The sequence below is a fragment of the Kogia breviceps genome, chromosome 7 (assembly GCF_026419965.1).
Source record: "Kogia breviceps isolate mKogBre1 chromosome 7, mKogBre1 haplotype 1, whole genome shotgun sequence".
In the NCBI taxonomy this organism is placed as follows: domain Eukaryota; kingdom Metazoa; phylum Chordata; class Mammalia; order Artiodactyla; family Physeteridae; genus Kogia; species Kogia breviceps.
The window spans coordinates 77484317-77503161 of NC_081316.1; the positions used below are offsets into that span (position 1 = coordinate 77484317).

At 37.2% G+C, this 18845-nt stretch overlaps 1 protein-coding gene across 9 annotated transcripts in view; it reads left to right on the top strand.

Annotated features, from left to right (window-relative positions):
- The window catches only part of STK33 (serine/threonine kinase 33), a 194696-nt gene that overhangs the window by 106385 nt on the left and 69466 nt on the right, over window positions 1-18845 (top strand). For 8 of the 9 annotated variants that reach the window (XM_067038700.1, XM_067038701.1, XM_067038697.1 and 5 more), the window contains 3 exons: window positions 4626-4764; window positions 7038-7126; window positions 9004-9088. In XM_067038700.1, the coding sequence (XP_066894801.1) occupies window positions 4626-4764; window positions 7038-7126; window positions 9004-9088 (313 nt within the window). Of the gene's footprint in view, window positions 1-2366; window positions 2431-4625; window positions 4765-7037; window positions 7127-9003; window positions 9089-18845 lie in introns of those variants that run through there. The other variant, XM_067038702.1, reaches the window with a different exon arrangement.

The window sequence follows — 18845 nt, forward strand, 5'->3', positions numbered from 1 at the left end:
CGAATGTCTTGGAATATTGTAATAATTTTGCAAGTCTAGCTTCATAATAGAGTTGGTATGGGCATATTTGGCACTATGTAGAAGATATTTTGTCATCTGTGTCTTAAACTAATATGTTTAATCTTCCTTCTTTCCTAGATGTTTTCATTCTTGTCTTTCAATGCTTGTAATTTTCATTTAGAGTTGTTCTGAAGCCTGGGTTATTTGCCATGCTGCCTTCAAGTTGTTTATGCACGTGGGCTTGGGTCTCTGCTCGGAGGCAGTATGATACAGTGGTTAGGCATGTGGACTCTGGGGTCAGATTGCCTGTGCAATATAATCCTGGCTCCACCACTTATTAGCTCTGAGACCATGGACAAGTTACTCAACCTCTCTATACTTAAGTTTCCTCATCTGTAAGATGTGTTTAGTTGATAGTATCAACCTCATTTGGTTGTTGAAGGATTAAATGGGAAAGCGAATATAAAGCATACATCTCATCGACTGTTAGCTATTGTTCTTTGTTTCCTTTGACAGTCTCTAAGGCAGCAGTAGTCAATTTGCGTTATGTGTTATTCTTGATTCATTAGAAGTGCTTGATAAATGTTAGAGACCACAGTTACCTTTTATGGGAGAAGTATATGGCAGTGGTGTCAGAAGGCTTCTCTACTTTTTCAGTTTTAGAGTTGTGACTTATTTTATCCTCAAATCTGCTTAGAATAGTTTTGCTCTTTATCATCAGTTTTAACCAATTTGAGTATGTTGTGCCTTGGTATAGTTATCTTCATGTATCTTGGCTTGGGGTTCATGGAGCTTCTTGAATCTGTGAGCTTATGGTTTTCATCAGATTAAGGAACATCTTGGCCATTATTTCTTCATATATTTTTTCTGCCTTCTCCTACTTTTAGGACCTCAAGAACACATGAGATTGCCTGATATTGTCCAAAGCTTACTGATGCTCTACTCATTTTTTTCCAATCTTTTTTCTCTCCCTGTTTAATTTAGCAGAGTTTCTATTGTGATATCTTCAGATTCAGTAATCTCTCTTTCTGTAGCATCATATGTGTTGTTTATCCCTTCCAATGGAAATTTGATTTGGATCATTTTTCTATCTTCCATGTTTCTACTTAACATGCTCACTATTTCCTCCTCCTTAAATATAGTTATAATAACCTTTAATGTCCTTTTCTATTAATTCTATCATATGTGCCATTTCTAGGTCAGTTTTAATTGATTGATTTTTTTCCCCTTCATTATATGCCTGCTTCTTTATATGCCTGTTAATTTTTGATTGGGTGCTGGCTATTTTTTATATTCTTACAACTATTTTTGAGCTTTATTCTGGGACATAGTTAAGTTCTTGGAAATAGTTTGATACTTTTCAAGCTTGCTTTAAGCTTTGTTAGGTGGCGCCAGAGCAGCCTTTGGTCTAGGGCTAATTTTTCCTAACTAATGAGGGAAGACCCTTTTGAGTATTCTACCCCATGAATAATGAGATTTTCCACTCTGGCTAATGGGAATACAAACCCTTCCTGGCCATGTGTAAGCACCAGTGATTGTTCCTTGTGATCTTTTCACATGGTTCTTTTCCCAACTTTGGGTAGATTCCTCATACATACGTGCTGGTTGGTACTTTGCTGAAGAGTCGAGGGTGGCTCTCTGCAAATCTATGGAGCTTTCTCTCCATAGATTTCTCCTCTTTGGTAATCTTCTCTGTGAACTTTAGTTGTCTTGGCCTTCAGGGACTCCCAGCACCATCTCCTCAGTTCATGTAGACTGCTGGGCTCTGTTTGGATTCCTTTTCCCTTCTCTGTGGTTTGGAAACTCTCTCCAGACAGTAAGCTAGGATAATCATGGGGCTGGCCTCATAGGTTTCCCCTCTCTCAGGGATCACTGCCCTATGCTGTCTGATGTCTAATGTCTGAAAATTGTTATTTTATGTATTTTGTCCATTTCTTAAGTTGTTTCAGGAGGGAGGGTAAGTCTGATCTGTTACTTCATCTTGGGCACAAGTGGGAGTCCAAATCTAGAATAATTTGAAGGCCAAAGAAACCATCATCTGTGATTGTCTTTTTAATGTATTGTTTGCCCTTGATTCACACAGGTCACATCTGACTCCCCATCTTCCCAACTCACACAAATGCCTAGACCTTCCATTGAAGCCATCTTTTTTCTTTTTTTTTTGTTCGTTTGTTTGTTTTTTGCGGTACGTGGGCCTCTCACTGTTGTGGCCTCTCCCTTTGCGGAGCACAGGCTCCGGACGCGCAGGCTCAGCGGCCATGGCTCACAGGACCAGCCGCTCTGCGGCATGTGGGATCCTCCCGGACCGGGGCACGAACCCGTGTCCCCTGCATCGGCAGGCGGACTCTCAACCACTGCGCCACCAGGGAAGCCCCCGTTGAAGCCATCTTAAGGATGAATGGAAATTGCTACCTGAAGGGTTAGGCTAAGGTAGTAATGCTGATCATGCAGTTTGACTGTGTATGGTTTCTTGTGAGTCCAAATGTTCTCCAGGTCTACACAATTACTTTTAATAATTATAGAAAGAGTTGTAAAAAACTTCTGTTGATATAACTTTTATCAACGCACACATTTAAAAATGACATCAATTTATATTGTAGGCACTGCTAATATAACTTTGCCTTCCAAATAGTTCACTTACCATTTCATTTCATGATCCCTATGGTGCTGTCACTGGAAAAAATATGGCCTAGTTCAAAAGCTTATTTACGTGTTAGACTTTGCAGCATTCTGTAGTTACTTTTGAAATTCTAAACATCTTGAGGTTGAGTGAGTCAGAATTTTGACTATAGGAAGAAAGGTTGTTAGCCTTCTCCTCCTGTATTCGTGCTTTGCTGACTGAACACAGAAGTTGCACTAGTAGTGGTAATAGAATAGGATCAGATTCCAGAATCTTAAGAACAGCAATGAAAATGTGGTATAGGATAGAATGGAGACATGGAGGGCAGTGTGTGTCTGAATAGCATAGGTATGAAAAATACATGTATTTTAGTTGACTGTGAATCTTTTTGACTTAATAGATGACTTGGCTATCGGAATACCTAAGGTGATCTTAATATGTATGCACAGAAACAGCAAATATGGAAGAGGCGTTTCATTTGTGGCTTTTTACGATTTATACCCAATTAGTCACTAAGTCCCACTATTTCTCCCTCCAGGTATTTTCACATCTTTTTCTTCTTCCTTCTTTTCTCCATTCAGTGCCTCACACCTACCCTCTTGTAATCAGAGGTCAGCTTACGCAGCATGTGAACCAGTGGCATGTGGCCTGTTTTTTTTATCGCCCATAAGCCAGGTTTTTTACATTTTTAAATGGTTGGAATAAGCGTAAAAGAGAAATATTTCATGACATGTTAAAATTATATCAAGCTAAATTTCAGGGCTTCCCTGGTGGCGCAGTGGTTGAGAATCCGCCTGCCGATGCAGGGGACATGGGTTCGTGCCCCGGTCCGGGAAGATCCCACATGCCGCGGAGCGGCTGGGCCCGTGAGCCGTGGCCGCTGAGCCTGCGCGTCCAGAGCCTGTGCTCCACGAAGGGAGGGGCCACAGCAGTGAGAGGCCCGCGCACCGCAAAAAAAAAAAAAAAAAAAAAAGAAGCTAAATTTCAAAGTCCATAAATAAAGTTTTGTTGTATTGTTTATGGATGCTTTTATGCTGTAACAGCAGAGTTGAGTGGTTGCAAGAGATTGTATGTCCCTTAAAGCCGAAAATATTTACTACCTGGATCTGGCCTTTACAGAAAAAAGTTTGTTGAGTTCTGCTCCTCATTACTGTTAGAGTGGTCATTTAGAAATGCAGAATTGATAGTAGCACATACCTTTCCCCCAACTCCAGACATCAGCTTAAAAATCTTCAGTGGCTCCTTTTTGCATATGGGAAAAAAAAAAAAAATCCTAGCTCCTTTGTGTGACATCCAAGACTCCTTACAGCCTGACACCAACGTGTTCTTTCTGGCCTCACCCCTCACCATCTCAGTCTTCTCTGAATTACCAAACTCCCAGTGCTATTAACACTGAGATACTTGTTATTCTTTAACTGCCAGTGCTGGTTTCTTTCTTTCTTTCTTTCTTTTTTTCCTAGCCTTGCAGCGCTGGCATGCGGGATCTTAGTTCCCGACCAGGGATAGAACCCACGCCCCCTGCAGTGGAAGTGTGGAATCTTAACCACTGGACCACCAGGGAAGGCCCACCAGTGTTGTTTTGAGCTTTGGAGTCTGCAAATGCCATGTGCTATGCCTGTTCTTGCTCATATTCTCTAACCATAAATCCCTATTCAGTCATCCAGACGTGCCTGTATGTTGCCTCTTCAGGGAGCATTCTTTAGGCAAAGGCTCCCCTCCTCTGTAACCTCATCACATCTCTGGCATTCCTCTTCCGTTAGCCCCCCATGGCATTGTGATTATAGCTAAACTCTGAACTCCTTGAAGGTAAAGACTATGTGTCTTATGCTTCCTTTTTCCTCTAGTATCCTGCATAGTATCTTGTACATGATAGATAACAAATAGTTTTGAATGAATAGATCGATTGTAACCATATTTCTGCTATACATATACAATATATAACATTTTAAAGATCCTCAACTAAAATTTGTGCTCTCTGTCTCTCTTTTTAAATTTATAATGTCAGAAAATGTACCTTGTGATGGAGCTTTGTGAAGATGGAGAACTTAGAGAAATTCTGGATAGGAAAGGTCATTTCTCAGAGAATGAGACCAGGTGGATCATTCGAAGTCTCGCCTCGGCTATAGCCTATCTTCACAATAAGGGTAAGAAGAGGATCATCCAGCTCACTGACTCCATGAGCGCAGATAGCACTTTTGTTTAAGGGCGATTGTATTCAGGGTTCATAGTCACAGAAATAATGCCTACTAATATGGAATGTTTTCTTTTAAAAATTAAAAAACGTTTTCCTTTTTAACTTTATAGATATATTTTAATTAGAAGCAAGGCAGGTATGTAATTACATTGTACACAGACAAGATGAAATTATGAATGTTTCTACAGAACAGTTTGAAAAGAAGCTAATATTATCAAATCAAAAATAGAAAATCAATAATAAAAGTGAAATTTCTAAAAACACATATTAATAATGTTAAAAATCTATATATTCTAGGCATTTAAAAATTTTTAGATTAATTATTAGAGCAGTTTTAGGTTCACAGCAAAATTGAGAAGTTACAGAGAGTCCCAGATACCTCTGCCCATGCATGCACATCCTGCCCCGTTATCAGCATCCCCCATCAGAGTGGTACATTTGCTACAATTGATGAACCTACCTTGACACATCATTATCACCCAAAATCCATAGTTTGGATCCATAGACATACAAAATTCTATGGATTTTGACAAATGTATAATGATTCGTATTCACCAGTATAGTACCATATGGGAATCTTTTCACTACTTTAAAATCCACATTTTAATATTATTCGAATTCTTCTAATTGCTTTACTGTTCTTTGGTGTTATTGCTACTGTTTTTCCTCGTGCTTCTGCTTTTTTTTCTTCAATGTTAGTTTGGCTTACATGTGACTTTAGAAACTTCTCATTTTATAGATGAGAAAAAGCTTTGTTCCAGAGAGGTGAAGTGACATGGTTAGGTGTGGCAGAGCTGGTACTGGAACCCAGGGGTTCATTCAGCAGATATTTCTTGAGATATTTCTTGAGCACCTACAGGATTGTGGTTAGTTCTAGAGTTACAGAAGTTAAAAGACAAGGCATCTGCCCCTCAAGGAAATTGAGAGGCAGATGGGAGATGGAGTACAGAAAACAAACTGTAATGCAACATGATAATTTCTGAAAGCCATATAAAGTGCAGGGAGCATAGGTATATTAAGTGCCTCATTTGATTTGGAAAGTCAGGGAAGAATTCACAGAGGAAGCAAAACTTGAGCTGAGGAATACAAACTCAGATGAAAAAGGGAGGGCTTTCCAGGCAGAGGGCAACAATTTTTGCAAGGGCAGGAAACCAAAGGCTTAATATTATGCTAATGTCGATTCTCCCACATTAAGCTGTAAATTCAGTATAATTTCAAACAAAATCTTAACAGGATTTTTCATGGAACTTGATAAAATTATTTTGAAATGGGTGAGAATAGTAAAGAAAACAATGAAAATGAAGAACAGCGGAGGCAGCAGAGAGACTTGCCCTGCCAACTACTAAAACATATTATAAAGATAAATTAAAATTAAAATTTTGTGGTATTTATGTAAGAAGAGATAAGGAGAACAATAGAAACAATAAAAATTCCAACACAGGCTGGAACTGTGTAAGGGAACTGTAAATAATTAGGTATGATTGCCAGTCCAGGGCTCATTCAGCTTCATTTTTCCAGAAATTATGCCTATAACTTTTTAAGTTTAGGGAAATGTTTGTTATGGATATGAACTGAATCAGTTATTTGCAAAGGAAATATTTGGTACATGAGAGTATTTGCATGTACATGAAAGTCCTACCTGAGCTCTGACATGTTCAACTGGAGATTTTGTGTCTCAGGGGTTTTTGTTTTTAATTTTGATGTATAGAGTAGGAAAGTGGTACTGATGTTGTAGAAAAATATACTGAAATAAGTGTAGTTTGTATACATATTGCCAGGTTGCGGTATGTTAAATGTTTATACTGGCAATAACATATGCATAGAAGTAAAGAAGTAATCCTCTATTTGAAGAGCGAAGGACATGGGAAACCTTCCCGGGCTTGTAAGTACACGTGTCTCCCTCCTCCAGGGAATACCTAACCTTGGACAGGATCCTCTTCTACACTTACCAGGCCACTTGTCACGAAGAGCAGCCAGTTGGAACAGCAGCGCATTGGGGAGAGGTGAGGGAGTCAAAGAAAATGGCTCCTTAAGGTTAGAAACATGGAGAAAAGGGATTTGAATATCAGGGAGTAGAAGAGGACAGGATTATACCTGGCCCTCCTCAAATATTTCAACAGTGGATGTTAACTGGTCAAGTATATTAATTTGTTCTATTTGTGTCCTCTCTAATTATTTTTTCATTATCCATTTCATTTGATTTGTTGTTTATTTTCTTGGTAGATATAGTACATAGAGATCTAAAACTGGAAAACATAATGGTTAAAAGCAGCTTTATTGATGCTAACGATGAAATGAACTTAAACATAAAGGTAAGATATTAGAAATGGTGGTAAGTATTTGCCTATAAACAGTTTGATAGTGGGGTGGCAAAGTACATCCTTTTTTTAGATACATTTTGAAAGCTTTTAAACAGCCAAAACTAAGTGCTTGTGCTAAAAAAATTAAAATTTTTCACAAAAGAGGTTGTGACTGACAAGAATAATTTTACAAGTTAAGTGGTGCTATTGAATTTTTCTAAAGTACATATTCATTTGGATAGTTCTAAATCATTAGTTAATAGCAAACAAACAGATGCTCTGAATTCTAATTAATTTCAAAATTATGCCTTGTAATTTGATGTAAATGTGTTATAGATCTAGAGAAAAAGTGCACCTTGGCTATGCCTTTGATACTAAATTAATGCTAAAGTCTGTATTTCTCATTTAAAAATAAAGTCTGTATTTCTCATTTAAAAATACCCAAATTTAATAATTTGGGTATTAATATTTATGTCCTAAGAAAAATTAATGTGCCAAGTATTTATTCTTGAAAACTTTATTCAAATTAAGTGTTCCTTAATGTCAAATAAATGATAGGATACATTATTTATTACTTAGCACTTGCAAAGTGCTGCTTTCAAAATATATGAATGTGTTAATTTAGGAATAAAATGTTGTCTGTGAATAACTTGCTCTGTTGCATTTAAATAGGTTTAACAGCATTGTTGTTTTACCCAAGTAAAGTAAATGTTCTTAAATATTTCCACTGTAAACTCTATGAGAGCAGGAATTCTGTGTGTCTTATTCGCTGTTGGTACCTGGAGTAGTGCCTGAAGCATAGTATGTGCTCAATTAATATTTTGTGCATAAAGGAATAAATGATCTCCAAAGAACTGAATTGGATCATGAAAGCTTTTATATATTTGATATCTGTATAAATTTTCTGTGGAGGAAGATATGTATCATAATGCTACAAGTAGGATCATTGTGAACACTCCTGGAGAAATTTATTAATCCCTTTAGAAAAATAGTGATATCACATTGTTGATAGGAATATTTTCTTACTCCATACGGTACTGGAAACTTTCCATTCAGTGTCAGTGGACCAAAAGCCTATCTTTGGTTGTGTGATCAATAAATGTGTTTTTCTGCTTTCAGCCCAAGGCTGTTCCAACTTGGAAGACAAGACCAAGGGCACGTACTGAATATTTAATAACCAAATGTTTAATGACCAAGATTTAGAACTGAGCAGAAAGACTGCAGTTGCAGCAGTAGGCCTCCTGTGTATTTGTAGCTATATTGTGGTTTTTTTCCTGTTAATTTGCTTCTCGTAGTTTTTAATAGTATAATAATTTTTTAAATTAATATACTCTAGAAACACAAAGGAAATAATAGTAAAGAAAAGATAGCATTTACTAGAGATAATGTTTTATAAATAATTATTAAAGGGGGGAGTTTCCTTGAGTGCTGACAAGGATAATGATTTGCATTTATAACAGTGCTTTAAACTGGAACATAGCTTGAGCATCAGAAAAATAGATGATAAACTTACTAAGGCCAGAATGTATTTTACAGTGAAAGAACTTTATAAAAATAACTTTTTTATTTGAAAATAAGTTAAATGCCTTCTTGCAAGAACAACTTCCTATGTTGAACTGGTGAATTTAATTAGAAGGAATGAACAGTCAACATCATGGGTGTTTTCTCAAGATTTGACAAACCAAGCTTCTCTTTACCAAGTTTCTTCTTCACAAGGAGGGGTGGGTGGGGAGGGGAAGCAAGGTCCTTATTAGTAATACAAGTAAAGCCCCTCCATCCTCAAGAATCCCTGAATTAAATGCAATACAATGCGGTGAAAGTCCTATTTGCAGAACGAGTGAATTCTGGGACTGGAACACAGGTGACTCTGTATGAGTTTCTTCTTGTAGGTGACTGATTTTGGTTTAGCGGTGAAGAAGCAAGGAAGGAGTGAAGCCATGCTGCAGACCACATGTGGGACACCTATCTATATGGGTAAGTTAGTAGACTTAAAATGATTTTTTTCTATATGAAAAAGTAGAACAACTAGTATGGATTAAAACTTGAGCAGTTCAACTTCACATCATGACTTAATGGCCCTGATCAAGCTACCTTTTCGTAGGTCAAATAATTTTAGTTGTTTTAGCAGATTTCTCATAGTTCTTATCTTCAAAGATTATAGTTTTCATTATTTCTTTGGGCTCTCCTTATAGCTGTTTATGTCTCTTAGGTAATCATACACCCAAACTTAATTATTGTTTTATTAATTCATGCTAAAATCATGAATATGTTTTGCTTCTTTCCATTTTTTATCCAATTTCATTGCCATCTAATGGTTTCTCATAGAGTACTGATTAAATATATTTTATAAACCAAGTTGCCCATTTTTCTAAATGTGATTTTTAACAGCTTTCCTGAAGTATAATTTAAATACCATAAAAATGTACCATTCAGTGATTTTTTCATACATTCACAGAGTTGTGCAACATCGCCACAATCCAGTTTTAGAACACTTCTACCCCCAGAAGTTGCCTCAGGCCCATTTGCACTCAATCTCATTCCCATCCCAACCCCAGGTAACCACTAATCCTTATCTCTCTAGATTTGCTGTTTCTGGACATTTCATATAACTGGGATCATGCAATATGTAGACTTATACGCCTGGCTTCTTTCACATAGCATGATGTTTTTGAGGTACATCCCTGTTGCAGTCTGTTTCTTTATATTGCTGTACAGTTGTCTGTTATATGTTGTTTATATATTTATTAGCTGATGGGCATGTAGATTGTTTCCAGTTTGGAGCTATTATGAATAATCCTGCTATGGACATTCGTGTACAAGTTTTTTTTTAAGCTTTTTAAAAATTTTATTTATTTTATTTATTTTTGTCTATGTTGGGTCTTCATTGCTGTGCGCAGGCTTTCTCTAGTTGCAGCGAGGGGGGGCTTCTCTTCGTTGTGGTGCGCAGGCTTCTCATTGCGTTGTCTTCTCTTGTTGCAGAGCACGGGCTCTAGGCATGCAGGCTTCAGTAGTTGTGGCTTGCGGACTCAGTAGTTGTGGCTCGCAGGCTCTAGAGAACAGGCTCAGTAGTTGTGGCGCATGGACTTAGTTGCTCCATGGCATGTGGGAATTTCCCGGACCAGGGCTCGAACCCGTGACCCCTGCATTGGCAGGCGGATTCTTAACCACTGCGCCACCAGGGAAGTCCCTCGTGTACAAGTTTTTATGTGGACATGTGCTTTCATTTTCCTTGGGTAGCTACTGAGGAGTGAAATTGCTGGGGCATATATTATTTATGTTTATACTTTGCAAGAAACTGCCAAACAATTTTCCAAAGTGGCTCTAATATTTTCCTTTGCACTAGCAATGTATGGGAGTTCCAGTTTCTTCACATCCTTGCTAACTCTTTATATTATCTATCTTTTTAATTATAGCCATTCTAGTGGTTATGAAGTAGTATCTCATTGTGATTTTTAATTTGCATTACCTTAATGACCAATGATGTTGAGTATTTTTTTCATGTACTTATTAGTCATTCATATATCTTCTCTGATGAAATGTCTATTCAAATCTGTACCTATTGAGATGATCATATATTTTTTCTCTTTAAATTTATTAATGAAATAATTATATTAATAGATTTTTTAAATGTTGAACCATCCTTGTACTTTTGGATTAAACCCCACTTGGTTTAATGTACTGCCATATTCACTTTGTCACCACTTTATTTAGGAACTTTGAGTGTAGCTTTCTTTCTTTCAGCTGCCCTTGTCTTTTTTGATGTTAGGTTTATAATATCCTCATTTTAAAAATAAAATATTTTCACTTTTTGTATGCTCATGAACCACTTAAACAATAGAAATTACCTGTTCATTAATTATTTGATGAAATTTCCTCTTAAAATTTTTTGGTCCTGATACCCTTTGGGGGATAAAGTTTCTATTATTAATTTATATTAGGTTATTCAAGTTTTTCACATCTTCTTGAGTCATTTTGATAATTTATGTTTTTCAGAAAATTTCAAAATATCCAGTGTAACATTTGCAAAAATGAATCCTGTGTTCAATCACAGAGAAAACTCCTAAAAGTTGGAAACCTTTAAGTCACAATTACCTAGTATAATGAAGAAAGCCAGACAGAAAAACCAAAAGGCTAGATAAATTAACACACATTCACATGAGCATCAAACACATCCCAACCACCTAGAAAATTTACCCCCCCCACCCCCTGGCAACCACCCATTTATTCTCTATATCTATGAACCTGTGTCCATTTTGTATTATAGTGTCTGTTTTGTTTTTTAGATTCCACATATAAGTAAGATCATACAGTATTTGTCTTTCTCTTTCTAGCTTATTTCACTCGCCATAATAACCTCAAGGACCATCCATGTTGTTGGAAATGGCAAGATTGAATTTTTTGTGACTGAGTAGTATTCTATTGTATATGTAAACCACATCTTTATCCATTCATCTATCAATGGGCACTTAGGTTGCTTCCATATCTTGGCTATTGTAAATAATGCTGCATTGAACATAGGGGTGCAGACATCTTTTCAAATTCGTATTTTTGTTTTTTTGGTTTTTTTTCCAGAAAAATACCCAGAAGTAGAATTGCTGGATCGTATGGCAGTTTTATTTTTAACTGTTTGAAGAATCTTCATACTATCTTCCAGAGTGGCTGCACCAATTTCCATTCCTACCAACCAGTGCATGAGGGCTCCCTTTTCTCCACATCCTCACCAACGTCTGCTACTTGTTGTCTTTTTGGTGGTAGCCATTCTGACAGGAGGGCAGTGGTATCTCATTGTAGCTTTAATTTGCATTTCCCTGATGGTTAGAGTTGTTGAGCACCTTTTCACGGGCCTATTGGCCCTCTGTATGTCTTCTTTGGAAAATGTCTATTCAGGTCCTCTGCACATATTAAAATCAGGTTGTTTGGTTTTTTGATGTTGAGTTGTATGATTCTTGGTATATTTTGATTATTAACCGTTATCAGATATATCATTTGTAAATATCTTTTCCCATTTAGCAGGTGGCCTTTTCACTTTGTTGATAGTTTCCTTCTTTGTGCAAAAGCTTTTTAATTTGTTGTAGTCCCATTTGCTTATTTTTGCTTTTGTTTCCCTTGCCTGAGGAGACACATACAAAAACTATTGCTAAGACCTGTGTCAAAGAGCATACTGCCTGTTTTCTTCTAGGGGGTTTATGGTTTCAGGTCTTACATTTAAGTCTTTTATCAATTTTGAGATTATTTTAATTGTATATGGTATGAGAAACTAGTCCATTTTGAGTCTTTTGCATGTAGCTGTCCAGTTTTCCCAACATCATTTATTGAAGAGACTGTCATTTCTCCATTGTATATTCTTGCCTCCTTTGTCATAGATTAATTGGCCATATAAGTGTGGGTTCGTTTCTGGCTCTCTGTTGTGCTCCATTGATCTATATGTCTGTTTTTTGTGCCAGTACCATACTGTTTGATTACTGTCACTTTGTATTATAGTTTGAAATCAAGCAGCATGATATCTCCAGCTCTGTTCTTTCTCAATATTATTTTGGCTATTCAGGAGGGTCTTTTGTGTTTCCATACAAATTTTAGAATTATTTGTTCTAGTCTGTGAAAAATACCATTGTTATTTTGGTAGGGATTGCACTGAATCTCTAGATTGCCTTGGGCAGTATGGTCATTTAAATAATATTAATTCTTCATCCATGAGCATGGTATATCGTTCCATTTGTGTCTTCAATTTCTTTCATCATTGTCTTGTAGTTTTCTGAGCACAGGTCTTTTACCTCCTTAGTTAGATTTATTCTAGGTATTTTATTCTTTTTGTTGCAATTGTAAATGGGATTGTTGTCTTTTTTTTTAATTGACGTATAGTTGATTTACAATGTGTTAATTTCTGCTGTACAGCAAAGTGATTCAGTTATACATATGTATACATTCTTTTTTATATTGTTTCCTTTATAGTTTAGCATGGGATATTGAATATAGTTCCCTATGCTATGCAGTAGGACCTTGTTTATTCATTCTATATATAATAGTTTGCATCTGCTAACCCCAAACTCCCAATCCACCCCTTCCCTACTCCCCTTCCCTCTTGGAAACCACAAGTCTCTTCTCTATGTCTGAGAGTCTGTTTCTATTTTGTAGATAGGTTCATTTGTGTCATATTTTAGATTCCACATATAGGTGATATCATATGGTATTTGTCTTTCTCTTTCTGACTTAACTTCACTTAGTGTGATAGTCTCTAAGTCCATCCATATTGCTGCAAATGGCATTATTTCATTCTTTTTTTACTGCTGTGTAGTATTCCATTGTATATATGTATGACATCTTCTTTATGCATTCATCTGTCAATGGACATTTAGGTTGTTTCCATGTCTTTGCTATTGTGAATAGTGCTAGTATGAACGTAGGGGTGCATGTAGCCTTTTGAATTAGAGTTTTGTCCAGATATATGCCTGGCAGTAGGATTGCTGGATCATGTGGCAGCTCTATTTTTAGTTTTTTGAGAAACCTACATACTATTTTCCATAGTGGCTGCACCAATTCACATTCTCATAACAGTGTAAGAGGGTTCCTTTTTCTCCACACCCTCTCCAGCATTTGTTATTTGTAGACTTTTTAATGATGGTCATTCTGACCTGTGTGAGGTGGTACCTCATTGTAGTTTTGATTTGCATTTCTCTAATAATCAGTGATGTTGAGCATCTTTTCATGTGCTTGTTGGCTGTCTGTCTCTCTTCTTTGGAGAAATGTCTATTTTGGTCTTCTGTCCATTTTTTTATTGGGTTGTTTGTTTTTTTTGTTGTTGTGTTGTATGAGCTGTTTGTATATTTTGGAAATTAAGCCCTTGTTGGTTGCATCATTTGCAAATATTTTCTCCCAGTCTGTAGGTTATCTTTTCATTTTGTTTATGGTTTCCCTTTGCCGTACAGAAGCTTGTAAGTTTGATTAGGTCCCATTTGTTTATTTTTGCTTTTATTTCTGTTGCCTTGGCAGACTGACTTAAGAACAGTTTGGTATGATTTATGTTAGAGAATGTCTTGCCTCTGTTCTCTTCTAGGAGTTTTATGGTATCATGTCTTATATTTGAGTCTTTAAGCCATTTTGAGTTTATTTTTGTGTGTGGTGTGAGGGTGTGTTCTAACTTCACTGATTTACATGTGGCTGTCCAGCTTTCCCAACACCACTTGTTGAAGAGACTGTCTTCTTTCCATTGTACATTCTTGCCTCCTTTGTCAAAGATTAATTGACTTTAGGTGTGTAGGTTTATTTCTGGGCTCACTATTCTGTTCCATTGATCCATATGTGGGATTGTTTTCTTAATTTCTCTTTCTGATAATTTGTTGTTAGTGTATAGAAATGCAATAAATATCTAAATATTAATTCTGTATCCTGCAACTTTACTGAATTCATTTATTCTAATAGTTCTTTGTTGGCATTTTTAGGATTTTCTGTATACAGTGTCATGTGATCTGCAAACAGTGATGGCTTTAATTCTTCCTTTCCAATTTGGATTCCTTTTATTTCTTTTTCTTATCGATCAGATAAGGACTTAGGACTTCCAATACTATATTGAATAAAAGAGGTGAGAGTGGACATCCTTGTCTTGTTCCTGCTCTTAGAGGATATCTTTCAGCTTTTTACCATTGAGTATGATGTTCACTGTGGGTTTGTCATTATGGCCTTTATTATATTGAGGTATGTTCCCTCTATACCCACTTTCTGGAGAGTTTTTGTCATAAATGGATGTTGAATTTTGTCAAAAGCTTTTTCTGCATCTATTAGGATGATCATATGGTTTTTACCCTTTAATTTGTTAATGCGGTGTATCACATTGATTGATTTGAAGATATTGAACTATCCTTGAGTTCCTGGACTAAATATCACTTACTCATGGTGTATGATTCTTTTAATGTTTTATTGAATTTGGTTTGCTAAGATTTTGTTGAGGTTTTTTTACATCTGGTTCATCAGTGATATTGGCCTATAATTTTCTTTTTTGTGGTGTCTTTACCTGGTTTTGATAGCAGGCTGACACTGCCCTTGTAGAATAAGTTTGGAAATCCTCCTTCCTCTTCAGCTTTTTGGAATAGCTTGATAAGGATAGGTGTTAATTCTTCTTAAGTGTTTTATAGAATTTACTTGTGAAGCTATCTGGTCTTGGACTTTTGTTTGTTGGGAGTTTTTAAATTACTGATCCAATTTTATTACTGGTAATTGGTCTCTTCATATTTTCTACTTCTTCCTGATTCAGTCTTGAGAGATTGTACATTTCAAGGAATTTATCTGTTCCTTCTAAATTGTCCATTTTATTGTTATATAGTTGTTCATAGTAATATCTTACAATACTTTGTATTTCTGTGGTGTTGGTTGTAACTTCTCTTTCATTCTGATTTTATTTTGTGCCTTCTATCTTTTTTCTTGATGAGTCTTGCTAAAGGTTTATCAATTTTATCTTTTTGAAGAACTAGCTCTTAGTTTCATTGTTCTTTTCTATATCTTTTTAGTCTCTATTTCTTTTATTTCTGATCTGATCTTTATTTTTTCTTCCATCTACTAATTTTGGGCTTTGTTTGTTCTTCTTTTTCTAGTTACTTTAGGGGTAAGGCTAGATTGTTTATTTGAGGTTTTTCTTGTTTCCTGAGGTAAGGCTTGTGTCTCTATGAACTTCCCTCTTAGAACTACTTTTGCTGTGTCCCACAGATTTTAGATCATTGTATTCCCATTTTTATTTCTCTTTAGGTATTTTTGATTTCCTCTTTGACTTATTCAGTGGACCACTGGTTGTTTAGTAGTATATTATTTAGACTTCATGTGTTTGTGCTTTTTGCAGTTTTTTTTCTCATTTTGCCCAATTCTCTGTGTCTATTTCTATGTATTAGGTATGTTGGTTGCATTTTCTGATCTTGGAGAAGTGGCCTTATATAGGAGATGTGCTGTGGGGCCCAGCAGCATGCTCCCCTCTGGTCACTGGAGCTATATGTTCTTGGGGCAACTCCTATGTGGGCTGCATGTACCCTTCTGCTGTGGTGGGGCTGACTACTGTGAGCACACTGGTAGGTGGGACTGGCCCCCAGCCTGGTTGGCTTTCAGGCTGTGTCACGTCCAGTGGCTCTGGGCCAGCTAGAAGGCGGGGTAGGCTTACTGCAGAGTTAACGGCATGGGGCTGCTGCTGGCCTGCTGGTGGGCAAGGCTGGGTTCCCACATGGTGTCTGAATGGTATGGGGGGCTTAGTGCTGGTGTAAGTCTGCTGGCGGGTGGGCCAGGTCTTGGCAGCTGTCTACCAAGGGGTGTGGGGCTGGTGGATGGGGCAGGTCCCAGCACAAATGCTAGGGGGAGGCATCCAAAATGGTGCTTACCAGCACCAGTGTCCACGTGTTACAATGAACTCCCCAAGATGGCTGCTGCCAGTCCCCAGGGGGAGTCCTAGTTGCTCCCTCCCTCTCTGGGAGGTTTTCCAAGATCAGCAAGTGAGTCTGACCCGTTTTCAAAGTACTGCCTCTGAGCTGGGATTCAGAATGGGTGAGATTTTGTGTGCACCCTTGAAGAGTGGAGTCTCTTGTTTGCTGTAGTGCTCCAGCTCTCCCTGACATAAACCCTGCTGGTTTTCAGAGGGAGATGTTCTGGGGGCTTTGTATTCCTGGTGCAGTACCCCCTGGGCTGGGGAGTCTGATGTGGGACCACGAGCACTCACTCCCTGGGGAGGACCTCAAGACCGTGACATTCCTCCTGTTTGTGGCTCGCCGATCTGAGAGCGTAGGTCCTAACTCTACTGTGTCTGCACCCCTCCTATCCATATTCTTGTAGTTCCTACTTATGTCTTTAGTTGTGGAAATTGTTTTCTGCTGGTTTTCAGGTCATTCCTATAGACAGTTGCTCTGTAAGTGGTGGTAATTTTGGTGTGTCTGTGGAAGTTCACGTTCTTCCTGCTCTGCCATCTCAGCCACCCAGTCAATATTGTTAATTTAATCTTTATTGCTTCCTCTGTTGATTTCTAAGAGAGTTATTAAAGTCACTCACCAGCATAGGGCTTTGATAGATTCTTTTTGTACTTTTAGTAGATTTCTTAAAAATATACTTTATTGAAACATAATTTACATATCATAAAATGCACAGATTTTAAGTGTAAAGTTTAATGAGTTTTGACAAATACATATACTTGTACAATTACCACCCCAGTAATATATAGAACATTTCCATCACCCCAGAAATTTCCTTTGTGTCCCTATCAGTCGATTGCTCAGACCCCAGCAACCACTGATGATTTCCATTACCTTAGTTTAGTTTTGCTTGTCTAGAATTTATATAAATTGAATCATATTCTTTTGTATCTGTCTTTTTCTGTTCCATGTAATGATTTTGAGACTTACCTGTGTTGTTATATCAGTAGTTTATTCATTTTTATGGCTGAGCAGTATACCTAGTTCATTGTTTTTTTGTCTACTTGATGCATAAAGCTTCTAAATTGTTTTATCTTATTTGGGAAGAGGCTACTTTAGATTCTGTTCATATCCTCCTGTTGGCAAAAGACATCTGGTCTGTAGTTACATGGGGAAAATATATCCAAGCACCCTGAGTTTTATGCCTGCTTATTAGTTGTCTGCACTGTGAGACAAGTGAGAGAACAAGAGAGAAGGCAGATGGTTTGTGGAGTTTTGTTGACTTCCTAAATGGCTTCTTGGCCCAGTCAGTCTGGCCTTTGCCTCCCTGTGAGAGCTCTGATGACAGTGCAAGTAGAAATGCCCCTGATAAGTAAGGTGACTGTGAAAGAAGGAGTGAGGGCTCCAAATTCCGGGCCCCTGCTGTGTGATGCACCTACATGGAGATCTGTCAGGGAATCGGATCATGGAATCTGCCCTTGTCGTAGACATGCAGCCATAGAGCAACTTGAGCTTTAATGATTCCATATTTTAAAAGTTTAAGTAGAGTTAAAGAATACAAGTAATTGCTTAAAGGAAAATATTAATTAATTAATTTTCAGTGATTTGGAGAAGAATTATTCAGTTTGTTAATTATCTACGGTTGAGCCTGTTCTTTTTCTTCTGTTTACCTTATTTAACTCCTTTGTTGTTGCTTTTTAGTTCCTTTAATAATAGGCAGAGGAAATGAAATTTCAATTGCTTTTAGTAATTATAAAAGCTGTGTGTGTGTTCGGGGGGGTGATTGAAACTGTTTTCTAAAGTAAAAACACCTTTTACATGGGAGGCGCTGTGTAACGGTGTCGCTTTAGGTGAGTCACTTCATATGTGTACCTGAACCTTAATTTCCTCGCTGGCAAAGTAAGTCATGGCTACATACTCGTCTCACATGATTCTTAACATAATTTATACAAATAACATCATCTATACAAAAGTACTTTGGAAATTTTAAAGTTCTATTCAAATACATGCAGTTGACCCTTGAACGACACAGGGGTGAATCCACATATAACTTACAGTCGGCCCTGTGTGGTGCTACCTAGCTGTAGAAGTATAATAGATATATTCCTGGAATATCGTATGTGACTTTTTAGAAAGCCAGCCATTATAAAAAATCTAATCATTAAAAAATGTGCTACCTCAAAGTAAAAAAAAGTTCTACTTTGAGGAGATTGTTTAAAGGAACCCTATTGAGGACACATTGTAAGTAAGTAGCCCAGAGTTGGGGAGTCAGGAATGCCTGCATCCTAGTCATCATCCTGGGACTAATTGGCTTTTAGATCAAGTTATGTTATAGGAGCTCTCTGTCTTAGTTTTCTCAT